Below are 25,313 nucleotides of genomic sequence, written 5' to 3'. Positions count from 1 at the left end.
GCCACGCCCCTGCTATGCCTAGTAACTAGCATGTAATGAAAGGGTGTCAGAATATCATTTAAACGCCTGGTCGACAGTGACGTCTTGGGGCTACGCCTGCTTGCTAGAGGTCTTTCGAGAGCTCTTCCCCCTCGGCTCCCCGAGTCTCTGTGATGCTTCAGCTCTTACATATTTTTCCCTACAGCAGAGAAACAATGAGGGCAGACTAGTTTTTAGTTTCTTAGCTTCCTCTCTAGCCCAATCCAAGGAACTACAATTCCCAGAAAACATCGTGGCGTGACCTGTCTCCTTCTGCGTTCTTATTGGCTCATGTTTGTTACTCTCAGCCAATAGAAGTTAAGCTCTTTGATAAGTGCCAAAATGGCGATTCCTAGGATCTAGAACTAGCTTGTACGGTAGGCTTAAAATTGGGAAGGTGGTGGATGAAAGGGAAATAGGGAATTATAGTTTTAAGGTTGGGGAAGGTGGAGGAGATGGAGGAAGACACTCTGGATGTGGGGTGGTAGGGGCTGAGGGACTTAGCCAGGGCTAAGGGCGTAACTAGGCAATCAGAATAGGCTTAACCCCTTGCTCCCACCTTTACTCTTTGTACTAAGCGCCTTTGACCCCCTCTTCTTAGTGCTCCAGTTTAAGGAAGGGATGGTTCAGGAGGGAGGAACTTGATAGAATCTCTACCTTGTCCTTTCTCCATTTTTATCGTAGTTCCTTTGTCTCCCTTAAATCTTCCTGGATCCCATTTCATTCTGTTCTGCCCACCCCTGTTCTTTCCCTCACAATCTCTTCTTCTCTAAGCTCAGTTTCACCCACCTCAAAGCTTACCTCCATCGGCCCCTTCTCAGAGTGAAATCATGAAGGTGGTGAACCTGAAGCAAGCTATTTTGCAAGCCTGGAAGGAGCGATGGAGTGACTACCAGTGGGCAATCAACATGAAGAAATTCTTTCCCAAAGGAGCCACCTGGGACATTCTCAACCTAGCAGGTCTCATGTCAAGTAGGAAGGAAGGATGGGAGGGCTAAACCCAGAAAAGTTATAACCACTCAGTCTTGCTTTGTTTATTCCCCTTGCAGAAGCGCTACTGGAGCAGGCCATGATTGGACCTTCCCCCAATCCTCTCATTCTGTCCTACCTGAAGTATGCCATTAGTTCCCAGGTAAACTGTCCCACCTATTCCAGAGAGTGAAGATTTGAAGGTAAAAGTCTTGGAGTAACGTTGTCAGCTCACACTTTCTAGGCGAATTTGTTTGAACACATCACTTCTCTGAGCCTCCATTTTCTTTTGAAAGTAATACTTCACTGGTTGTGATGAATGGTACACTAACTTATTCTATCAACAAATGTTCATGAATGCCTGTATGTGTCAGGGAGTGGTGTAGGCCCTGGGGATATAGCTGTGAACAAGACCTGATCCCAGCACATAAGAAAGAACGAAGTTATGGGTAATAACAGACATGGAAATAAGCAGTCAGTCACAGGATGGATTTATGATGTAGATTAAGACAGTACTATGGGAGTACATGGGAAAGGCAAATAATTCAGTCTGAGCAATCAGGGAAGGCTTTCTGGAGAAAGTGATGTTTAAACCAAGACCTTATTATTAATAGGAGTTAGCCAGGCAGATTGGTGAGAATACACAAAGCAGAAAGAAAAGCACATACAAAGGCTGGGAGGCAAAAATCACATGTTTAGGAACCAAAAATAATTTGTATGGCTAGAGCAGTAGTTTTGGTCTCTGGACCCTTTTATGCTTTTAAAAACCATTGAGACTCCCACAAAGCTTTTGTTTGTATGTATTATATCTATCCGTATTTACCATTTTAGAAATGAAAACGGAGTAAGTTAAAAAATATTTATGAACTTATTTAAAAGCACCAAAAAGTAATGTCTGTTAAATAAAGCCTGTTACGTTACATGTTAATATAAATAACATTTTAATGAAAACTGTATTTTCCAAAACAAAAAAGCTAGTGAGGAAAGTGGTATTGTTTTACGTTTTTGCAAATCTATTTAATGTCTGGCTTAATGGAAGGCAGCTGAATTTTCATATCTGTTTTTGCATTCAATTGTTGCAATAGGCTATTTCAGTTGAAGTGTATGAAGAAAATCTGGCCTCACACATCAGATATTTAGTTTGAAAAGGACAGAGTATATTAATAAGCTTTTCAGATAACTGGATATTCATTGATATACTAAAATTCAGCAGGTGATGTGAAACCACATCAATGAACTTTAAAAAAAAATTAATTATTTTTAAAATAAGCTCTACACACATGAGGGTTGAACTTACGACCCTGAGATCAAGAGTTGCATGCTCTACGGATTGAGCCAGCCAGGTGCCCCTCAATGAACTTCTTACACACTGTTAACATTAAGATCTATTGGTCTTTCTCTTGCACTTTTACTCATGAATGATTTTATAATATCATGAATTGATCATGTGGAAAATACCCATTACTGAATTACATAATTATTGACACATTTAATTATATGATTTACATGTCATGGAGCCTCTGGAACATTCCATGTTCAGTTGTGAGAGAATGAGAGTAGAAAAAGCAAATAACATCTTAGCAACATTTAAAAAATAGTTTTTTTAAAAATGTTTATTTATGTATTTATTTATTTTGAGAGAGAAAGATAGAATCCCAAGCTGGCTCCCTGCTGGTCAGTGCAGAGCCCAACGCATGGCTCGATCTCACAAATGGTGAGATCATGACCTGAGCTGAAATCAAGAATCAGATGCTTAACTGACTGAATCACCCAGGTGCCCCTAAAAAATAGTTTTAACCTCACAGATTCCAGGGGTCCCTGGATCATATTTTGAGAACTGCTGGGCTAGCACTTCAAGAAGGAGATAGAGAGGGCACAAAGGACCTGTGAGTGATGCTAAAGAGTTTGGACTTTATCCTAGGGTGACAAGTAATCATTTAAAGAGTTTTAAGTGGAGGAATGGTGTGATAGGATATGTATGTATGTGTTTCTATAGACATTTAACATGCAATAAAATGTACAGATCTTAAGATGAATTCAGTGAGTTTTAGCAATTGTAATATACCCATGTCACTAACATTCAAAATAAGATACAGAATGTTTCCATTCTCCCAGAAAGTTGCCTTGTGCCCCTTTCTAGCCCAACCTCTTACAACCACTAAATGTTTTTTGTCACTGTAGATTAATCTTGCCTATATTTGGATTCCATAGAAATGGAATCATCCAGCAATACCCTGTACTCTGTCTTCTTTTGTTTAACATACATGTTTTTGAGATTTATCTATGTGGTTGTGTATGTCAGTAGTTCATTCTCTTTAAATTGCTGAGTAGTAGCCCTCAGTTGGCATGTATTTCTTATTTCTTTTTCCTCTTGGCTTATGTCTGCTTTCCATGTGAGCACGTGTTCATTTACCTTATTCTTTTTAACTGCTGCATAATGTTCCATGTGTACTGTAATTTAGGTTGCTTTTAATTTTTTACTGTTATAATTGATGTTTCATTAAACATTCATTCTTATACTTAGCCTGTCTGCACTTCTGGGAGTTTTCCCTAGGATAGATACCTAGAAATAGAATTGCTAGCTTGAAGCATTCCCACATGTTAAATTGCAGTAGATTCTGGGGCGCCTGAGTGGCTCAGTCGGGTAAGCACCTGGCCTTGGTTCAGTTTGTGAGTTCAAAGTTTGTGGCCTTCACAGTTTGTGAGTTCGTGCCCCGTGTTGGGCTCCATGCTGCTGGTGTAGAGCCTGCTTGGGACTCTCTCTCTCTCTCTCTCTCTCTCTGCCCCTCTCCCACTCGTGCTTTCTTTCATTCTCAAAATAAATAAAAATTAACAAAAAATTGCAGTAGATCTTGCACATTGCCCTCCAAAAAGGATGGTATCAGTTTATACCCCCTCCGTAGTGTTTGACAGTGTTTCTCAACACCTTTCCAATGCTGGATAGAATAAGCAAAAAATTCCTTCACATTATAATTTGTATTTCCATAATTGTGATGTTGAGCATTTTTTCCATATTTACTGGCTCCCTGTATATCTTCTGGGAATTGCTAATGCATACCATTTGCCTGTTTTCCTAATTTTTTTGTTATTGTAAAAGCTTTATTGAGATATAAATCATATACTATACAATGTATCCATTTAAAGTATACAATTTATTGGGTTTTAGTGTATTCAGAGTTGTACAGCCACTACAACAATCAATGTAGAACATTTTTATCAGCACAAGAATTCTGACTGCTTTTTAAGTGTCTTAATATAATTGATCTTTTAATCCTGTTATGGTTTTCTATCACTTTTTTTTTTTTTTTTACTTTTTGGTTTTATTTTCTTAGCATGCAGAAATTTTTAATGTTTTTGTTGTCAGATTTAACCATTTTTTCCTATATGGCTTTTGTCTTGCTTAAGGGCTTCCTTCCCTGCTCCAAGGATCAAAATATATTCTTCTCTAATTTCTGCCAACACTTCACTTTTGTTTTTTGTATTTATTTTGTTGAATCCATTTAGGATTTATTGTGGTGTGAGGAAGAGATCCAAATTTATTTATTTTTCCTAATAGGTGTACAGTTGTTTCAATTGCCTTTATTGAATAGGCCATTCATTGTCATATCCTAAATTCTCTTACAAAGTTCTACTTCTTTTTCTTTTCTTTTCTTTTTTTTTTTTTTTTGACAAAGGTCTATTTCTTGGTATTCCAGTTTCATTCATTGATATATTTGTCCTTTCTTGCACTAGTACTTGACTGTTTTAATTACTATACCTTTATGGTATGTTTGATGTCTGGTTAGGCAAGTCTTCCCTTAGTTTAATTTTTCAAAAATTCTTTGGCTGTTTTCAGGCATTTTCTTTTTTTCTTTCTTTTAATGTTTATTTATTTATTTTGAGAAAGAGACAGTGCATGTGTGTGTGCACCCCTGTGTAAGTGGGGGAGGGGCAGAGAGAGAAGGAGAGAGAGAATACCAAGCGGGCTCTGCACTGCCAGCGAGGAGCCCAACACAGGGGCTCAAACTCAAGAAATACGAGGTCATGACCTGAGCTGAAATCAAGAGTTGGATGCTCAACCGACTAAGCCACCCAGGCTCCCCTAGGCATTTTCTTTTCCAGACATTTTCTATTTTTAATATTTATTTATTTATTTATATATTTATTGTTAACTTTTTTTGAGAGAGAGAGAGGGCACAAGTGATCTAAGGGCAGAGAGAGAGAATCTCACGAAGGGCAGAGAGAAAGAGAGGAAAAGAGAGGGAGAGAGAGAGGTGGGACTCACCTGAAGTGGGGTTCGTGTTTTACCCTAAGTGGGGTACAGTCTCACCCGAAGTGGGACTTGAGCTCACCCAATGTGAGACTCAAACTCATGAACCATGAGATCATGACCTGAGCTGAAGTCAGATGCTTAAACAACTGAGCCACCCAGGTGCTCCTTTTCCAGACATTTAAAAAACATTTTTTTTAATGTTTATTTATTTTTGGAGGTGAGAGAGATGGAGTGTGAGGGTGGGAGGGGCAGAGAAAGAGGGAGACAGAATCTGAAACGGGCTCCAGGCTCTGAGCTGTCAGCACAGGGCCTGACTTGGGGCTTGAACTCCTGAACTACGAGATCATGACCTGAGCAGAAGTTGGACGCACAACTGACTGAGCCACCCAGGCGCCCTGTCCTTTCCCAGACATTTTAAAATCAGCTTGTTAAATTCTTGTAAAAATCCTATTATATTTTAATGGGGATTTTTTTGACTTTCTGGATTTGGGGAATTTGTGGATTAATCTTAGAAAGATCACACTTGTAAAAAAAAAGATGACTCCGGTTATAGCTTGAAGAATGAGTTGGAATATACACGTGTGTGTGTGTGTGTGTGTGTGTGTGTGTGTGTGTGTGTGTAATATACACACACGTGTATATATGAGCTGGAATACATGTATATATATATATATATATATGAGATGGAATATATATATGTATGTATATGAGTTGGAATATGTACGTGTGTGTGTGTGTATTTTTGTTTATATATGTATGTATTTCTTTAAGTAATGTGTACACCCCGCATGGGGCTTGAACTCACAGCCCTGAAATGAAGAGTTGCATGTTCTTCCACTGAGGTAGCCAGGCGCCCTAGGCTTTTTTTTTTTTTTTTTTTGCCCAAGGACCAAATAGTAATACTTTGCAGGCCATGTGGTCTCTGTCACCATTATTCTGTCATTATAGCTTGAAAGCATATATAGATGGTATATAAGTAAATGGATATGCCTGTGCTTTGATGAAACTTTGTTTTAAAAAAAAAAGATAATGGGCCCAATTTGGCTTGCGAGTCATAGTTTTCCAACCCCTGATTAACCCTTATTGCAGTAAATTCAGGTAAGAGATGATATTAGCATAAACATGGGAAGTAGCAGCAGAAAAAAAGATGAATTCAAGAACTGTTCAGGAGGTGGCATTGAGAGGACTTGGTGATTACCTGGATGAGGCACATGAGAGAGAGGAAGAAACCATGGCTAGTGTCTAGGTTTCTGGTTTGGACGACTCAATGACTGATGGGATCTTAAGGAGACAGTGGGAAAAGAGTAGGGCTGCTATTAAGGTTGGGGTACCGCTGAGGGGTGGAGATGACACTGATTTTGGCCTTGTTGAGTAAGGTGCCTGTGTGGGCTAACAAAGAGAACATACTCAGTAGGTCCTTCAACATATGTGTCCAGAACTTAGAAGAAGAGGCCTAGACTGGCACTGTTGATTTTGGAGTTGTCGACTGTAGATGGTGATGGAAGCTGTGGGCATTGACAGGAGTGCCTAGAGAGGGTGGAGAGTAAGTACAAGAGAGACCCAAGCCAAATCCCTGAGGAACCAATCACAGGTAGAGAACATGGCTAGGAAAAAGATGCCTCACAGGAGTCTGAAAAGAAGAGATCAGTGACGAGGGAAGAAAAGCAAGAGAGCGTGGTATCAAGAGAAGCCAAGAGAGAAGAGGATCAAAGAGTGAAGAAGTGTTTCCTGGTGTTGGGTGCTGCTGAGAGGTCTGTGAGATTGGAACTGAGAAGTATCCATGGGGTTTAACCAGTTTGTTGATGAGCTCAATGAGGAGATTCCTACAGTGGTAAGGACATAAGTGATTGGAGTGGGTGGAATTGTGAACGGAAGGTGGGGAGGTAGAGACAGCGAGTGTGGAGAACTCCCATCTGTGGAGAGCAGGATAGAGAGAGTGCTGATTAATTGGAAATGGGGGGAGTGGTCTGTGGGAACTTCTCTTAAAAATGGCAGAATCTTGAGACATGTAAACACTGATGGGGAAGGCAAGAAGGAGAACAAGGCCAAAGTAACAGTGAGAGAGAAATAAATATATATGCAGGAGTTTCACTACAATCAGCATTGTAAAGTGCTGTGCAAAATTAGTAATTGATTCTTCCTTCCGAGTCCAGAGGCTCTTCAGTTCAGTGCTGTGCATGGAGAGGGCACTTAGGAGTAGCTGAGGGTGTTGAATATGAAGAGGAGAGGAGAGAGCAGCCGCAGGGTCAGTCTGGGCTAGCCAGGTGTGCAGCGGACACATAGACGGTCTCCAGCCTCAGAGTCTGGTGGTAGCTTAGAGCTTCTACACTGATAGACACAGTAGACCGGAATAGGTTAAATCCTGCTGTGAAAAACAGTTCGCCGTGTGGAAAGTAGTTTTAGGTCTCAAGGGTAGCAGTGCTTTCTCGATATTGTTAGCTAAAATTTACTGGACAGAATTCTGAATTTGGAGACCATAAATACATTAGAACATACTGCATCTCTCAGAACATAGAAAATTGGGGGTTTCTCTTCCGGGAGTTTGGGGTTAGTTTCAGTGGGAACATCCAGCTCCCTCTTCAGGTTGGTATCCAACAAGGTTCATTTCTCTGCCAAGCTCTTGCTATGGGGACATCAGTTATAAATAAACAAATACTCGTCTGGAACGTTATGGTCATTCTGCCCAGGCAGGCTCCCAACTTTCTGATCACCATCAGACACCAGCTATGGCTTCACAGAACATCTTGCTGAGAGTTGTACTAAACACTAATTGTGTATTTAAGTCCTCTGTGTATTTTGCTCTTGTTTATTTAAGAATACTAGTTAAATGTGTCTGAACAGAGCGCACTCTGTTCACATGATGGAGAAATTATACACAGAAGGCATTGCCATGCATGTAAAATTCACCATATTAAGGTCATTGAGGCTGACTTCACTTTCCTCTTGAATCTCTGGAAATTTCTATTCCTCTTGGGAAGACAACCCACGAAGCAGGTGATTATCCTGACAGTTGCTATCATTGTAATCTTTTTTATTACAGTGTATTTTGCCACTGATTTTGAGTATATACTTGTAACTACTTTCTAAAGTATTATTTATATTTTATCAGCATGCAGTAAATTTTTTTTTTAAATATGACAACTTAATAGACTTTCTCTAGGTTTTAATTTCATGCAGGACACATTGGTTATTTCTTTTCAACTACATCTCCAATCCTATGGATCGGTTTTACTAATAGAGATTTATTTTAAATACATTTTTTTTTTCAGAATGCTAGTTCCTAGAATTCACCAATCCAAAGTAATAAAAGCTTACTGAGGACCTACTATGTGCTAAGCCTGGGCTACATTCTAGAGAAACAGATATAAATTCACCACTGTTTCTGTTCTCAGCTCACTGTTCAGATAGGCTTTCTCTTAGTCAGATAAGCTTGGAAAGTATTATTTACTGTTTCCATTTATCTTAGAGGTTCTCATTATATACAAGCATATTATGACTCAGCAAAGCTAAGCAAAGAAAGCTATTTAGTCCGTGGTTTCTTAAATTCATATCACACAAAAGCTGTGTGTGTGTGTAAAGTTTCTTAACATCTTGGGGAATCTTTGGAAGAACATCATGCAATAAATATTTCTACAGTAACAGAAATGCTGTGTATCTGTGCTAAAACGGTAGCCACTAGCCACATGTGGCTGTTGGGCACTTGAAATGTGACTAGTCTGACTAAGGAACTGAATATTTAATTTTACTTAATTTAAACTTAAACAGCCACTTGTGGCTAGTGGCTTCCCTATTGGATAGTGCAACTTTGGAAGCTACTTTGAGAAATGCTGATCTAAAGGTGTGTTTTTACTTATTCATTCTACCAACATCATAGCAAGTTCATGGTGGTCACTGAGTAAAAGCATCCTTGTCCTCAAGGAGCTCCTAGTTTGGTGGGGGCAACAGGTACCTGCTGTGTAATGATGGGTATAAGGGGATTAATTACTTGGAGCACATGGGAAGGAGGTTGGGGTCGATCAGAGAAGGTGTCCTGGAGGAGTCCTAGAGAGTAAATCCTAGGGAATCAGAGTGTGTATCATGAAATTCACTACAATTTCAGTGTGCAGGTATTACCTGTTCATTGCAGGAAATGTTTCTTCATCTCCAGTTGTTGTAAATAAAAGTACTCTGAGGGCACCTGGATGGCTCAGTTGGTTAAGCGTCCGACTTTGGCTCAGGTCATGATCTCACAGTTTGTGGGTTTGAACCCTGCACCAGGGTCTGTGCTGACAGAGCCTCTCCTACTCTATAGAAGTTGTAGGAGTAAAGTAACATAACCTCATTCCTATCCTTTCTTCTGCCTACTAGCAATTATTTTAACCTTGTATATAGTGGACAATGAGTGGCATGTGAACATGAAACACGGCATTTTTGAATGCCCACCCTGATCTTAGTGGGTGTATGCTCATGGTGTCATTTATGGTGATTTTGATAGAAGCAGGGATGGGGACAATGTCTAGTTTTCCTGCCTCTCTTTTCGTGGGTTGAGGAAGGCCTGTTGAAGGGGTTGAACTTTTTGAGCTGCAGAAATTTGAAGTGTCAGTGTTTGATCCTGTCAGCTGTGATGCTAGTTGTCTGAACTTTATCTTTCTTCTTTCCATCCAGATGGTGTCCTACTCCTCTGTCCTCACAGCAATCAGTAAGGTATGACCATAGCCATTTATGAGCTAGGTGGAGGGCATGGGAGCAGAGAGATGATAGTGACAGATGGGACCCCCTCTGTTCGCCTGCGCGGTCACGTACACTCTGAGACTGGAGAGGCAGCACGTGATGCCTCTGGATGGCATTGCTGTGTTCCACTGGAGGGAGGGAGATCCTGGGAAGTGGGAGGCTGGCAATTAGGAGCCAACTTCCAATGTTGAAAGAATGCCGAGTCTGAAACCTGAGGTTGGAGGGAAGATGAGTAGGAATTCTGAATATGCCGTCTGCCTCATGTGTGAGACCAGAGGTCAACTGGGATGTTTGTAGTATCATTAACTGTTCTTTCTGCAGTTTGATGACTTTTCCCGGGACTTGTGTGTCCAGGCTTTGCTGGATATCATGGACATGTTTTGTGACCGACTGAGGTAATGGCAGGGCTTGTTAACTTCCGGTATTATCCTAGCGTAAAGGAGAAGCTCCAAGCATGTAGACTGAGGCCAACTCTGTGGGTTCCCACACTTCTTTCCCCTCTGCTCTTCTGCACCCACCCACCCCCATCCTTTTCTACTTAGTCCCTTGGGATAAAAGACCTCTTCTCTTTGGAGTAGCTCATTTGAAATCTTGTCCAGTGGAAGTTGGGGCTGTCTTCCCTAGGACTTTGCTAGCTTCCCAGCTCTCTTCCCTCATAGGGGCGTGCCAGCCACTCTGGGGAAGATTGGTGTGGGTCATATTTCAGCCTTTGGAGCCAAGACAGATTTTGCATCCTTTCCCGGTAGCTGTCATGGCAAAGCAGAGGAGTGCATCGGGCTGTGCCGGTCCCTTCTCAGCGCCCTCCACTGGCTGCTGCGCTGCACTGCAGCCTCTGCAGAGCGGCTCCGGGAGGGGCTGGAGGCCGGCACTCCAGCGGCTGGCGAGAAGCAGCTTGCCATGTGCCTGCAGCGCCTGGAGAAGACCCTCAGCAGCACCAAGAACCGGGCCCTGCTCCACATCGCCAAACTAGAGGAGGCCTGTATGTCCCCTGGTTCCCCTGAGCCCCACCTTCCACTGTTCCCATAGCTGGTTCTTTAATTGAAAGGGGAGAGGCAGGATGCCATCCCACTTCTTTCCAGGAGGATCTGAAATCATCCCACTTCCTTTTTTTTCTCCCCATAAGCATTGCATACATCCCAGGGACTTGGGCAGGGTGGCACCCGAGCCAATCAACCAACAGGTATTTACTGAGCATTATTGTATGCCCAGCACTGTGCCAGGTGCTGGGGATGGGGGGTGGGGGGCTACCAAAGGAGCATGTGGCAGGGTCCCTGCCCTCAACAAGCATACATGCTAGTGGGGAGCAAGATTAGTATGTGATAAACATGGATGAAGTTAGAGACAAGGGAAGTACACCATCCATCCTTGTGTTTGTCTCTGCGCTACTCATCTCCTGAAAGTAAATGACTCTTGTTTCTGAGTGTTGCCTAACATGTCCCTTTGAACATGGTACCTGTCTGCTATCAGGCCTGTTGTATCCTATACCGCTTGACTCAAGTGCAGATGTTAACTCTTGGAACCCTCCAGAGCCTGAAGGAGATAGATCACCCGGTGGGAGGGAAGTACTGGTTTTCTGGACATGTTGCCCAAAGACCACAGTCTTGTGGCTTGAGACCACCTAAGGATCTCTTGTTCTCCAGTAACAACAATGCTAGAATGGGTTACATCCAGGTCTTTAGGACATGTTTGGAGAACTTGTTATAGGATTAGTATATTTGTTAACTTTTCAAAGTATGTTTTATTGCCTGTGAGAAGTCCAGAAAGATGGCCTGTCTATAAAAATGGGCCTTGTTGACAGTATCTTACCTATCTTGAACACTTGACCAATGTTTAGTGGCTGAAAAGTGAATGAATATTTAACTTAATTTTAATGGATCTCAGGTCTTATTTTTTTGTTTCTTTTTCCCATGCCACATGGAGGTTAACGGGCTAGTTGGTGCCAGTATTCATCATCATTTAACCCTCTGGAGTTGTAACTAGGATAAGTGACTCATAATTAAGTGCTAAATAATGTAGCAGAGACCATGAGTTCAAGCATTTAGGCAGAGAGGTTAGCGGGTTGGACCAGTTGGGTGTGTTGTCAAAGGATCCAGACATGAACAAAAGCTTGAGGAGAGTGGTTTGAGAGGTGGCGATGAGTTGGGGCACCACAGAGGGGGAGAGCCGTGAGAGCAAAGGCCTCGACAGGGTGTGGGTGAACCCAGAAGCCTGGTTAGGAATCTAGCTCGACTGGGGTAGAGAGTGATGGCCACTTGCAAGGCTGGCCACTCCTGATGCAATTTGTGGCCACCTCCCTGTTCCAGCCACTGGACTCCAACCCCCCTGTGCCTCTCTTTGCCACTGTCTGTGTTGAACTGTACCTAGGCTCTAAAGTCAGCCACGTGCATCCCCTAGAAGGCAGGCCTCTGGGAATAGTTTCTAGGGACTTCGGTGTTGGTGCTCACTCCCCTTCTAGAAACAGTGCATGCTGCCCTCAGGCCCCTGGCCTCCATGTCATCCTCAGGGGAAGCCTCTGTGCGTGGTTTTGAGGTCCCAGGGGGGCCAAAGTCGAGGAGCTCAGGGCCATTGTCTTCCTCTCTTCTTTTCCCATTGTGTGTCTGCATTTCCTTTTCTCTGCCAGCCTCCTGGACTGCCATTGAGCATTCTCTCTTGAAGCTTGGTGAAATCCTGGCCAGTCTCAGCAACCCCCAGCTCCGGAGCCAGGCTGAGCAGTGTGGCACACTCATTAGGAGGTACCAGGCTCCCAGGCTGACTGTAGTGGAAGGAGCGAGGAAAGGCCCTGGGTGTGGGTAGGGAGATGTGACCCCTGGCCCCCACCCTTCTGCTCACCTGCCCTCCCAACTCTTTCTGTCTCCTATGTATCCGTTCCCTTCAGCATTCCCACAATGCTGGCTGTGCACTCTGAGCAGCTGCACAAGACTGGTTACCCCACAGTCCATGCGGTGGTCCTGCTCGAGGGCACCATGAACCTGACAGGCGAGACGCAGCCCCTGGTGGAACAGCTTATGATGGTGAAGCGCATGCAGGTTGGGGTTCCAGAGTTGTTTCTCTGCCAACATGTTGGGCTGGCCACTTGGGGGCAGTGGGGAGGATTCTTCTGGTACTTTTTGGGAGAACTGGGTTTCCTCTGATCGGGGTGGAAAGCAGATGGCTGTCATACGTGGCAGTGCCATTTCGCCTGACATCTCTTGGTCTCACACTGGGGTTGGGGAGCACCCTTCGTACACAGTCTCTGAGCTTACCTGATCAGCTCCTGGCCTCCCCGGGGCCTTCAGAATATGAAAGGGGATGGGCACCCTTTTAGGCTTCTCTCTTGGGTCTTCTCACAGCATATCCCCACCCCACTTTTTGTCCTGGAAATCTGGAAAGCTTGCTTCGTGGGGCTTATCGAGTCTCCTGAGGGTACAGAGGAGCTCAAGTGGACAGCTTTCACCTTCCTCAAGGTACCTGGGACAGGGGAGCAACAGAGAGCCGAATCTAGAAATGGTTCTCAGGAAAAGCAGTGACACCCAGGATCTCTGTCCCGCATTTCTCCCCGCTGGCATTGTCTGCAGCCTGCCGGGTCCCCCAGCGCAAGTTCCCATCGATTCTTTTCTCTGAAAGTCCCAGGGCTATATTTAGCCTACTTGGCAGGCGCCCTCCATCTTTTAGCACACAGGTGCTGTTTAGCTCAGTCATCAACCAGATTGGTGCAGGGCAGTTATGGGAGCCAGGGAAGTGGCCCCGGCCCTTGAATTGAGTTCCCTTTTGCTTGTGGCATTTCCTTGTGGAACCAGCAGAAGTGAGGGGTCCCTGTGTCCTGTAGACTGGGGGGCACCGGGCACTTGGATGCCTTTCAGCTTTCTCATTTGGCCCTAAGAGTGCTTTTATTTCCAGGGTGGGAGGGTTCCTGTCTCTCTACTCAGGGCAGGGGGATGGAGGGGATGCCGTTATTTCTGGGTGAGAGAAGAAATTCATCTTCCTGTTTTTCCTCTTGTCTCACCCTCTAGATTCCACAGGTTTTGGTTAAGTTGAAGAAATACTGTCACGGGGACAAGGTTGGTTGAAGAAATGAGATGGGGGAGGGGTACGGGAGCTGGTGAATCCTTGTTTCCACCCTGGAGACACAAGGGCAAGGGAAGGGCCAGCCGTGTGTTCTGGCCCCTGGGGGAAGGCTGGAAGCGTGTGGGCACCTGAGCGTCACACCCATCCTCCGTGAGGCGGCCAGGCCGCACCAGGGGCAGGGTTGCCCAAGGTGTCCCGGGGCCGGTGGAGGGCCATGGTGCTCTACACTCCTTCCTGTCATGTCACTGGAAGCATGTGGTGGGTACAGCTGACTTGGTGTTTATATCCAGTGGGGTGTCCTTTTAAGTCTGCATCACAGGCTGTGGGTGTAGTGGAGGACCTAGAAGCCAGATGGCACCTTCTGGGTCTTTGTAGGACTTCACCGAGGATGTCAATTGTGCTTTTGAGTTCCTGCTGAAGCTCACACCCTTGCTGGACAAAGCCGACCAGCGCTGCAAGTACGAGCTCCCCTGCTCACCCCCACTGCACCGGAACATGTTCTGGGCTCTCCCCCCTGCTCCTCTCAGGAGACTGTCTCCTGGTTTGCTCCCCTGGGCAGGAGGCGGCAGCCCTGTAGCTGCCGAGTGCCTGCGCCCCTCTAGCATCCCTCAGGCGCTCAAACATCCTTCATCCTGAAGGAGGGAGGACAGCAGGCAGGGGCCCATTGTTCCCACCCCTCAGTAACCCCTGCCCTGCTCCCCCGTCATCACCTTTTCCCCTCACAGCTGTGACTGTACAAAATTCCTACTCCAAGAATGTAGCAAGCAGGGGCTTCTGTCTGAAGCCAGCGTGACCAACCTCATGGCCAAGCGGTAAGTGTGCGCTCCCTTGGGCTGGCCCATGGGCCGCTTGCCCTCCTCCTCTCATGTCCAGTCCGGACTTCCTGGTGCCTTTTTGCCTCCTGTCTAGAGTTTGGGTTGCAGGTGCCTGGGGCCAGGCCTAGGGATCCCAGGAACAGCAGATGCTGGTTTCTGCACCCTTAGGTGCTGCGCTTGAACTCCCACCCTCCTTTGCAAGCAAAGTAAAAATCCTAAATCTTCCTTTAATATGAAGTGAGCTTTCAGAATTGAAGTAACAATCAGTGATAAGTTGAAGCAATCATGGTCGTGAAATATGCTTTCATAAAGATCACCCCGGCCACAAAGGTTCTCCTGTGCTCCCCACCTTCTCTGGGCCTTTGCTTCTGTAAGTCAGGAACTTACCTCTATTTCTTTTCCCTTCTCCAACTGCTTACGGCCGCAGGGCAGCAGACCGGGAACACGCACCCCAGCTGAAATCCGGAGAAAATGCCAACATCCAGCCCAATCCTGGGCTGATCCTCCGGGCAGAGCCCACTGTCACAAATATCCTCAAGGTGAGTGTGCCCTTTCCTTGCCTCCAGGGTCACGACTTCCTTTTTTCCACTTTTGCTTCTACTTCCAGATAAATAAACAGAGGTCATAGACTTCTTTGTCTTCCGGCTTTTATACGTAGTTACTTTGGAGGTAGAGAAAGGGGGAAGGCGGGGAAGCTGCCATCGAAAATAACCTCTGTTGAGCCTGAGCATTACCTGTAAGCCAGGCACCTTGGTAGATGCTTTCACCTGCTCCTGCAGAAGCAATGGGGAATCTCATAGCAGTGACCTCACCCACCCCACCTCCACCATCACCACCATCACACCACCACCACCATGATCCCAGTTTAGTTGAGAGGGAAGGATTAGAGAGCAAGGATGGATTTGGGGAATGGATTTCCAGAACAGAGTCAGAAAGATGTAGATCGAATTTCAGGTTGTAGTATCCCATTTAATGGAGACATACAGAGAGGGAGACTGTGGTTAGGCTGTATCTGGGGGGTGTTCAGTATTGTTCAGGACTTGATTTCCTGTCATATCCCCAGACGATGGATGCAGACCACTCCAAGTCCCCAGAGGGGCTGCTAGGAGTTCTGGGCCACATGCTGTCTGGGAAGAGTCTGGATCTGCTGCTGGCCGCTGCTGCTGCCACTGGGAAGCTTAAATCCTTTGCCCGGAAATTCATCAAGTGAGGAAGGCTGAGCCCCTGGCTAGGGTTGGGGAGGCATGTCTGAAGGAGGATGTAGCAGAATAGGGGCAAGGCGCTGGAGTCTGGGTCTCCCTGGAGATGCCCAGGGCAAGGCAGGCCATCCCCACGGGAGACGATGGGGGAAGGCCCAGGTCTCTGGATGTGAAGTGCTCTTTTCTCTGCAGCTGAGCATGTTGATGAGCTGAGAGGCATAAAATGGCAGGTGTGGAGGGATTCAGGTGCACCCAATCATTAAGAAGGAGTTCTCAAACCCTGTTGATTGTTTTGGTTGACCTGGAATTTGATATGTGAACTTGGCTCCGTCCAGTGAGCCATTAACTGGGTCTTGGAAATCTTTTTTTTTTTTTTTTTTTTTTAAGATTTTTATTTTTAAGTAATCTCTACACTCAATGTGGGGCTTGACTCACAACAGTTGCATGCTCTTTTGACTGAGCCAGTCAGGTGCCCCGCCTTGGAAATCTTTTAAAAACAGATAGGAAGCGTTCTTTTTTGTGTAGTGATGTTCATTTTAAGTGTAATCCCTAATTCAGACTCTAGTGACTGCCTTTCGGGACAGGTGTAGCCCCCTGACTCTTTGCCCTGCTTGGTGCAGCCTGTCTCCATTCCTCCCACAGTTTGAATGAATTCACGACACATGGCAATGAAGAACTTGGTAAGTCAGCTCTGTGCACCTCCAGACCCTGCACTGCAGGAGGGGTGGTGGAGGCAGAGAATAAGGGAGGGCAGAGGGCCTATTGCTTATCCTGGGGAGGCTGTTTTCTCCCCTGAACAATGACGGACTGAAGCTTTTGGGGAGCCTTGAAAGAGGGGAATGCTGGGAAAAGGATTCTTCCCAAACCACCTGTTTGTCTCTTGCTCTCCCCCTTTATGATTTGGTTGGGTACTGAGGAGAAGGAGGGTATCAGGAGTCTTTGATTCTAAGGAAGGGATGATGTTCCAATCGACACTCAAGAAAAGGATTCTGAGCCTCAGAGCTTTGAAGAAGCCACTTGATCACTGACCTTCCTTGAGGCAAATCCTGATCCCCTCCCAACCCAGACAAGGGCTTTGGGCCCTGCCCTAGGCAGTGGGGTCAGCCTTCTCATTCTTCATAGCCAAAGCAGCCTCAGTGCGCGCCTTGCTCTTTGACATCTCGTTCCTCATGTTGTGTCACGTGGCCCAGACCTATGGTTCAGAGGTGAGTGAGAGGAAAGCAGCCAGGATTAGGGGCACCAAGTGGGCAGGGAAAAGGGGAAGGAAACGACCAATAACTAGGGGCCCCTCTCTCCCACTGGTCTCCTAAGCCAGTTGGTTCTGCTGGCTGCAGAACTCTGGTGCCCCCACCCCTGGTGGGTCAACGGATGCCCTCTTGGTCACATCCATAATCCTTCCGTGCGACCTCCACACCCACCACTAGGTGGCAGCATAGCCCCCCTCATCTTTCTCCCTCAGACCAATTCATCTTTAGTTCTTCAGGCTGGAAAGTAGAAGCGGTGGGGTAGGAAACGGAGGGGCGGGGCACTGGCTGCTGATGCTCCCTTCCTTTCCCAGGTAATTCTGTCTGAGTCAAGCTCAGGAGCACAGGTGCCCTTCTTTGAGACATGGATGCAGACTTGCATGCCTGAGGAGGGCAAGATCCTAAACCCTGACCACCCCTGCTTCTGGCCCGACTCCACCAAAGTGGAATCCTTGGTGGCCTTGCTCAACAACTCTTCAGAGATGAAGCTGGTGTCAGTGGCCGGGTGCCCGGTCCAAGGGTGGTGGTGGGGGTAGGCCAAGACCCTCTCCCTCAGCCCATCCCACACTCCCCCGTGGTGATTTTCCTCTCACTCCCACCCCTTGCAGGCAGATGAAGTGGCACGAAGCCTGTCTGAGCATCTCAGCAGCCATCTTGGAGATCCTCAATGCCTGGGAGAACGGGGTCCTGGCCTTCGAGTCCATCCAGGTAGCCCCACCTTTCCAGCAGCCTTCTCTCCTACCTGAGACACAGAGCCAGTCTTTGATAGCTTGTTACATTTTATAAGAACACGAAGACCCTTAATCCAGGAGCTCATGTTTGGATGTTGATCTTCCTTGTAATTATAGGCTTAGCCACTCCCTCCCACCCAGGCAACTTTGGAAAAAGCAGATTTGTGGTGAAAAGAGGTGTGGGATGTGGTCCAGGACTCCACCTGCTGCACTTAGCTGCCCACAGAGGCTGGGGAAAGTGATGGTCAGGGAGGGGAAGATAGTGGCCTCAGTCACCCTTTCCCCTCCCCCAGAAAATCACAGATAATATCAAGGGGAAGGTGTGCAGTCTGGCAGTGTGTGCTGTGGCTTGGCTTGTGGCCCACGTGCGGATGCTGGGGCTGGATGAGCGTGAGAAGTCTCTGCAGATGATCCGCCAGCTGGCAGGGCCACTGTATAGTGAGAACACCCTGCAGTTCTACAATGAGAGGTCAGTAACCCGTCCCCTCGCTTCTGGAACTCTGTAGGCCTGTCGTGAGAAGCTAGCACCTCCAACAACCAATATCCCCCTCTTCTCTTACCTTCCCAAAACATGCTGCTCACTCACCCACGTTCTTATTTACGTGTTCACCCACTGACTCAGCAAGATTTAGTGTGTGTCTCTGCGCCTGGAGTGTTTATAATCCAGTACCTGCTGTGTCCCAGAAATACAGACCCCAAATAGCTATGATTCCTGTCTTCAGAGAGCTCAAGATCTGGAGAACTAGCTTACCAGAAGAACAGAGTGGTTATCTTAGCTCTATCACTGTCTAGGAACTATGAGCCCATCTGCAAAACTATAAGCCTTCAGCCTGCTTACCCTCGTCATCCCCCTATCTGGCTATCTTTTGTGACATTGCCCTGCCTTGGCTTTTTAGAGGCTTGGAGGACCTCCCTGGTGACTTCAGACGTTGAGTTCAGTGGTGTTGGTTCCCCCTTCCGATAACCTTTTTTTAATATAATTGTGGTAAAAATGTAACCTAAAAAAATTTGTCTTAACTATTTTTAAGTATCTAATTCAGCAGTGTTAGGTATTCACGTTGAGGGGCCTCGCCGGTGGGGGCACGGGGGCGGAACAGATCTGCAGAACCTTTCATCTTGTAAATCTGAGACTTTGTACCCATTATGTAACAACTCACCCTTTTCCGTCCCCCAGTTTCTGGTAACTACCATTCTACTTTGTTTCTATGAATTTGACTACTTTAGGTACCCCATGCAAGTGGAATCATACAGTGTTTGTCTTCTTGTGCCTGGCTTATTTCACTTAGCACAGTGTTCCCAAGGTTCATCCATGTCGTAGCACATGTCAGAATTTCCTTCAGAATAATATTCCATCATATGTATATGCCACATTTTGTTTATCCATTCGTCGGTTGATGGACGCTTGGGTAGCTTCGCCTCTTGGCTGTTGTGAACAGCGCTGCTATGGAATGGGCATGTACAAGCAGTAAGCTAGGAGAGAGGACTCACCAGGTGGCCCTCAGGATGCTCCTAGAGGGGGGAGGTGGAAACATTGAACCAAAACACGGTTGGAGAGGGTCTGTGAGATCACATCTTTTTTCCTCACATCATTCTCTATTCCTTTGTCCCTCACATCCATCCTCCCACAAGTAATGGAGGGTGTGCTCTGACGTAATCACGCTAAGCACCCTGACTCCTATCTGGTGAAGAATAGTCGGAAATCTGTGGGTGCATCATGCAGGTGGGAAAAAGTGGGCCTGAAAGTCCTAGCAGCTTTCCCAGAGCTGCCCAGCATTTCAGGAATAGTTAGCACTCAGACTCCGGACTGCATTCACGGTTGAAGACTGTGTATGAGAAAATTCCTGGACATACGCTTCTATTTGCCCAGCTACCAAAGGCCGGGAAGAGTCTTGTGAAGCAGTCCTTGGGCCCTTGTCCTGGAAGTAACAGTTTACTTTGGGAGGAGGCCAAGGCTGGGCGGGGACCCCCCCCTCCCCAGCACTCAGCCCAAAGGGAAGTGATCATATTTATTTATGTCCAGGGATTGGCAGGGCCCCAGCTCTGGGGGATGGGGGAAGTTGGAGACAATGAAAAGAGAAAATAGGAATATATCGTTCAAATAACCTGGGGGAGGAGAGCACCCCCTCCACGCACAGGCTTTGGGCCCATCAGGTGAGAGGCCTCCCAGGAGCAGGACTGGTAGGGGCAGGTCTGCTAGGGCTTTGTGACTTCTTGTCTCCTCCCTCAGCATAGAATGGGGTTAGTTCCCCAGGAATATTTCCGTAACTCGAGTCCTGGGAAAAGTCTGGCCTGGATGTTTGCTCCACTCTTGAACCTGATATTGCCCGAACCTGAATCTCAGGTCCTCTCCCCCCTCCCCCAGGGTGGTGATCATGAGCTCGATCCTGGAGCACATGTGTGCTGACGTGCTGCAGCAGACAGCCACCCAGATCAAGTTCCCATCCACGGGTGTGGACACGATGCCCTACTGGAACCTGCTGCCCCCCAAGCGACCCATCAAGGAGGTGCTGACAGACATATTTGGCAAGGTGCTGGAGAAAGGATGGGTGGACAGCCGCTCCATCCACATCTTTGACACCCTGCTGCACATGGGAGGCGTCTACTGGTTCTGCAACAACCTGATTAAGGTACCTGGGGTGCAGCGGGTGTGGGCCAGACACCCACCCAGACCTAGGCTGGGGGAGCAGGTATCCTCGAGACTCAGGGAGACCTCTGAGAAAATACCTGGTAGCACCAAAGTCAGTCCTGTTCCCGCATTTCCCTGCACCCAGCCTGGTCAGCCGGGCTTCTCTGGGAGGCCTCTTAAGTGCTGTGAGAAGATTCCTTGGAACACAGAGGCAGGTCCTGGCCTCGGGGCTCCTGGGCTCTGAGGGAAGCCCCCTCTTCAGGGAGCTGTGGCCAGAGGCTGACGCGTAGTGAGGGATGGAGCAGTACCCGGGGCTTCCCCCTGTGTGCTCTCCCAGAGAACCCCGTGTTTGGAGCCCTCAGCTGCTGAATCTCCCTCCCTGGCCCCTCCAGGAGCTGTTGAAGGAGACACGGAAGGAGCACACACTGCGGGCGGTGGAGCTGCTCTACTCCATCTTCTGTCTGGACATGCAGCAAGTGACCCTGGTCCTGCTGGGCCACATCCTGCCTGGCCTGCTCACCGATTCCTCTAAGTGGCACAGCCTCATGGACCCTCCTGGCACTGCGCTCGCCAAGTAGGATTCTCTCAGAGCCTTGAGTCCCCACAGCACGGGGCCCAGGGGGGCTGGGCTGTGGGGAAGCCCTGTCAGCTGGGGCCTGATCAGCACCGGCACGGAAACCCTCTCTGGGGCCCTCTGACTTCACCTTCTTTCCCTGGAACCCTTTGCCAGGTTAGCTGTCTGGTGTGCCCTGAGTTCCTATTCTTCCCACAAGGGACAGGCATCCTCGCGCCAGAAGAAGAGACACCGTGAAGACATCGAGGTAGGGCGCATTCGTTCATGTGCTCAGAGGACATTTACTGGGCCTTCTGTGGTAAGAGACACCTTCCCTGGGTGGCTGCGTCAGGGCTCAGTTGGCCAAGCGTCTGTAAGGGTGACTGTGTGAGGGGGTCTGTCACTAGGGCTGTGGGAGGGTAAGGGAAGCTGGTCCTGCTGGAGATGCCGGCTGAGGCCTATGGGGAGCTGACTCTTCCTCACTCCTATGTGAGCTGCAGCTCTCCTCCCTGATGACAGGGAATTTGGGGACTCAAGGGTATAAAAGTGACTCTCCCGCCCTCCAGGATTATATCAGTCTCTTCCCCTTGGATGACATGCAGCCCTCGAAGCTGATGCGACTGCTCAGCTCCAATGAGGAAGACGCCAACGTCCTTTCGAGTCCCAGTGAGTCCCAGTGAGCGTGCGGACGGGGCTGGGCGGGCTGCTCCTTTCCTGGGAACTCACCCCCGCCTGGGAAAGTTGCTTGGTGTGGTCCGTGGCTGCCGCATATCTGCGGGTCAGAGAGAGTGTGGGGGAAGTTTGTCTCATCCCGCTCCCCACTGCGCTCTGTTTTCTACCTGCCGAGAGCCCAGGGTTGTTGGGGACCTCTTCCGAAGGACTGATGCTCTTCTGCCCAGACCCCAGCCCAGCCCCGCATGCACCACTGTCCCTTCCCCGTGCCTTACTCACCACAAGTGAGTTCACTGCCTCAGGCACAGTCTGTGCCATTGACTCACCAGCTCTGGCCTTCCTTCCCCTGAAATGGCCCCTGAGGTCTGGGCTGGGACACGGGGCTGCTCCCCACTCTTCCTGCCTGAAGAGCACCCCTTCCCCTCCAGGCCCCCTTTTCCAAGGGCTTCTCCTGTGGCACTTAATTTTTCCTGTTTCCAGAGATTTCTCTTGAGTCTAGACATTTCTCTAAGGCCTTTTAGGGATTAAATCACTAACTGTGCACTTGGGCAGAGGAAAGATGTTGAGGTCGCCACCTACAAACCCTGTGACCTTTGGCCACTCAGCAAACCTGAGTCTTGGTTTCTTTGTAAAATGGGATTGCGAGGATTAAGTGGCCTGATCCACGTGCAGGCCGCAGATGGGCGCCTGGCAGTGTTCACCAAACGTACTCTCTCCTCTCCCTGTGGGATGTCTGTATTCGGGGCCCCTCTGTGACTCTGGATCCAGGACCTTTCCCGGGCAGGCCCTCCATGCCTGACGAGTGAGGGCATCCCCTGGGAAGGGGGGTTTTGAACGCAGGAGGCCTTTTCCTCAGGCCCCCTCTGCCTGGCCCCACAGCCGACCGCTCCATGAGCAGCTCCCTGTCAGCCTCCCAGCTCCACACGGTTAACATGAGAGACCCGCTGAACCGAGTCCTGGGTGAGTCCTCCTGGTGTCCCTTCACCAGGGGTCCTCCTGGTGTCCCTTCACTCCTGCTATGTTGCCCCATCTCCCCGGCCGCTGGCTCTCCCATCACCCCCAGACTCCTATTTAGTCCCTCTTCACTCGTTTTCCTTTCACGCTTCCTCTTTTGGACGCCCCCATTTGGGGGGCATCCTGAGCACTTCTTTCCTTTTGCTTTCTGGTGCCACCACCACCTCCCAGCCTGACTCCTCTCAGCCCCTTCTCACGGAGTGCTCACTCTCCCCCCATTCCGCACAGCCAACCTGTTCCTGCTCATTTCCTCCATCCTGGGCTCGCGGACCGCTGGCCCGCACACCCAGTTTGTGCAGTGGTTCATGGAGGAGTGTGTGGACTGCCTGGAGCAGGGCAGCCGCGGCAGCATCCTGCAGTTCATGCCCTTTACCACCGTGAGTGCTTTGTCTCCACACCCGGCCGGTCCCCACCTTCGGGCTCAGATGGGGCAGCGAGTCTTAGTGGAAGCCTGGGGTTCAGTGACAGCCGTCAGAGTAGGAGGGGCCTCCTTCCTCCCAGGACACCGGGGCCACCACCAGGTAGCCCCAGTGAGCGGCCGTTTGTCCATCTGTGGCAGGTATCAGAACTGGTGAAGGTGTCAGCCATGTCCAGCCCCAAGGTGGTTCTGGCCATCACGGACCTCAGCCTGTCTCTGGGTCGCCAGGTGGCTGCCAAGGCCATTGCTGCTCTCTGAGAGGCTTGGAGTGGCTGCAGGGGCCAGCCGGGGGGGCCCACGGCTCCAGGCGCCCCAGAGGGGAACAGTGAGGAAAGATGAGACATCATTGCTCATATCCACGTGATGTAAGAACCCTTTGTCATTTCCAGATCATTCCCCTACTCTTGACATCTGACCTCTAAGACGTCTCCCAGTTTCTTTCTTTCATAATTTCCTCTCCCCCTGCCAGCACCTGAAGAATGTGAGCAGCCTGGCTCTTAGCCCAGGGCCCTCCACACCCCACACCCCCGCCCCGGCCCGCCCCCCCCCCCCCCAACAGTAGATGTACCTCTGAGGAATTTTTACAGGTGCAGGGTGTATATATACATATATTTTTGTAACACATGAGGGAAGTTCACCTTAGCTCATTTGTAAATAAAGATCTTTGTGGGTCCCTGTGTGACTCCAAGTGGTGTCAGTGTTTGTCCCACTGGGGCAGGGAACATCTTCTTGGAATCCCATATACTGTGCCCCAGGCAGAGACTCAGTCCTGTGGCTGAGGAGGTCTGGGCTCAGGTTCCTGTGTTTGTCCACTCAGCAGGGGCAGGCCTTCCCTTCCTCAGACATGCACTGGGCGATAAGGAGTCAACGCACGCCCGCCGCCTGCCCCCACACCCCAAAGTCAGATTTAACTCTGAAAAGGGAGAGGTTTTGGCTAAAGGCCCCACTGTCCTGTCCTGATGCTCTCCCACTAGGCCCAACCCCACCCAGAGTCTGACTGGCCTGGAGTTTGATCTGTGCTTTCCAAAAGAGGACTGGGGGGTGAGGGCAGGATCTGTTTAACCTTTGCTTGTCTTCTCCACACATCTCAAGCCCCGATTTCTTCAGGACCAAGCAGAGAGGGAGGGCTCTGAGCCACGTGGCTGGGGACTCTGGCCCTGCTCAGCCAGACCTTTCTTTTTTTTTCTTTTTCTTTTTCTTTAGTGTTTATTTTGACAGAGTGTGTGCACATGTGCACATGAGTGGGGACAGAGGATCTGAAGCGGGCTCTGCTGACAGCAGAGAGCCCAATGTAGGGCTCGAACTCACAAACTGTGAGATCTTGACCTGAGCTGAAGTCGGACGCTTAACCAACCAACTGAGCCACCCAGGTGCCCCCATCCTTTCTAAGGAGCCAGATGGGGAAGGGAAGTGAAAGATGCTCGAGGAGCCAAGGGGAAGCCTTGAGATGGGGGACTGGGGACCGGTTGGCCATCTGAACTTTCCTGAGTCTGGTGGAGGCACCCTGGAACCACATGCATCTTCAGCTGAGGACACAGGATTGCTTCCAACCTGCGGTGTGAAGCAGCCCCTCCAATCTCTGCATCTCACTCTCTCTCTCTCTCTCTCTCTCACACACACACACACACACACACACACACACACAACCTGCCCACTCACCCTGTGAGCTCAACAGCCCCTGAGGCTGAGACCAGCAGAGAAGTGGCAGCTGACCTGAGTTGCTCCCTGTCAGATCAGAGGCAGAACTTGAGGGAGAGAAGTACAGGGCTGGGAATTTGAGTTCTGACCCAGGTTGTCACCCTGAATTCAGATCCTAATCTGTAAAAGGCACTTACTCTATCGTTGTGGGCAGCTGTGAGTGTGGATGGGCTGGAGTTTATGGAAGATGATAAACTGACCAGCTCTGTGCAGACATTAAATCCTCCCTTGCTTTGGGCCAGTGTCTGTCTATGTCTGGACTATTAAGACTCCCCAATCCCACGTTCTCTCCCAGTATGGTTGTCCATCTGCCTTCTGTCTTCCCACTAGGCTGTGGCTCCTTGTACGTG

At 48.4% G+C, this 25,313-nt stretch overlaps 1 protein-coding gene and 1 non-coding gene across 6 annotated transcripts; both read left to right on the top strand.

Annotated features, from left to right (window-relative positions):
• On the top strand, nucleotides 1-23,947 carry MED24 (mediator complex subunit 24). 5 transcript variants are annotated; one of them, XM_040497427.1, is made up of 27 exons: nucleotides 3-395; nucleotides 840-978; nucleotides 1,068-1,150; nucleotides 9,884-9,922; nucleotides 10,271-10,344; nucleotides 10,696-10,928; nucleotides 11,073-11,129; nucleotides 12,570-12,681; nucleotides 12,825-12,975; nucleotides 13,279-13,392; nucleotides 13,939-13,986; nucleotides 14,369-14,451; nucleotides 14,719-14,805; nucleotides 15,236-15,347; nucleotides 15,872-16,014; nucleotides 16,650-16,687; nucleotides 17,130-17,212; nucleotides 17,566-17,744; nucleotides 17,860-17,959; nucleotides 18,276-18,451; nucleotides 20,345-20,609; nucleotides 21,001-21,182; nucleotides 21,339-21,429; nucleotides 21,728-21,827; nucleotides 22,713-22,793; nucleotides 23,076-23,224; nucleotides 23,407-23,947. In XM_040497427.1, exons 2-27 carry the CDS (start codon nucleotides 849-851, stop codon nucleotides 23,521-23,523), a joined length of 3,027 nt encoding a protein of 1,008 aa, XP_040353361.1. In that variant the 5' UTR covers nucleotides 3-395; nucleotides 840-848; the 3' UTR covers nucleotides 23,524-23,947. The 5 variants fall into 5 exon arrangements, 4 of the variants coding, with proteins under 4 accessions (XP_040353361.1, XP_040353360.1, XP_040353362.1 ...); XM_040497426.1 differs by having other exon boundaries at nucleotides 793-978; XR_005797547.1 differs by lacking the exon at nucleotides 23,407-23,947 and having other exon boundaries at nucleotides 1-395; nucleotides 793-978; nucleotides 22,690-22,793; nucleotides 23,076-23,192.
• Nucleotides 16,948-17,051, top strand: LOC121045219 (small nucleolar RNA SNORD124). The gene has a single exon (XR_005797646.1). It is a non-coding gene; the product is annotated as a small nucleolar RNA SNORD124 (small nucleolar RNA).
• Nucleotides 23,948-25,313: the final 1,366 nt, after the last annotated feature.

The sequence above is a fragment of the Herpailurus yagouaroundi genome, unplaced genomic scaffold, assembly GCF_014898765.1.
Source record: "Herpailurus yagouaroundi ecotype Mexico unplaced genomic scaffold, PumYag 189, whole genome shotgun sequence".
NCBI classification, from domain to species: domain Eukaryota; kingdom Metazoa; phylum Chordata; class Mammalia; order Carnivora; family Felidae; genus Herpailurus; species Herpailurus yagouaroundi.
The sequence above is the reverse complement of the archived record's forward strand: the minus strand, read 5'-3'. Positions and strand labels throughout refer to the sequence as shown.

Bases quoted from the DNA above. Each gene is read 5' to 3' on its own strand.
- MED24 (XM_040497427.1), top strand. From the start codon at position 849: ATGAAGGTGGTGAACCTGAAGCAAGCTATTTTGCAAGCCTGGAAGGAG. The intron at 10,345-10,695 runs GTAATGGCAGGG...CTTTCCCGGTAG, and splicing joins ATGTTTTGTGACCGACTGAG to CTGTCATGGCAAAGCAGAGG. The intron at 14,806-15,235 runs GTAAGTGTGCGC...TTACGGCCGCAG, and splicing joins ACCAACCTCATGGCCAAGCG to GGCAGCAGACCGGGAACACG.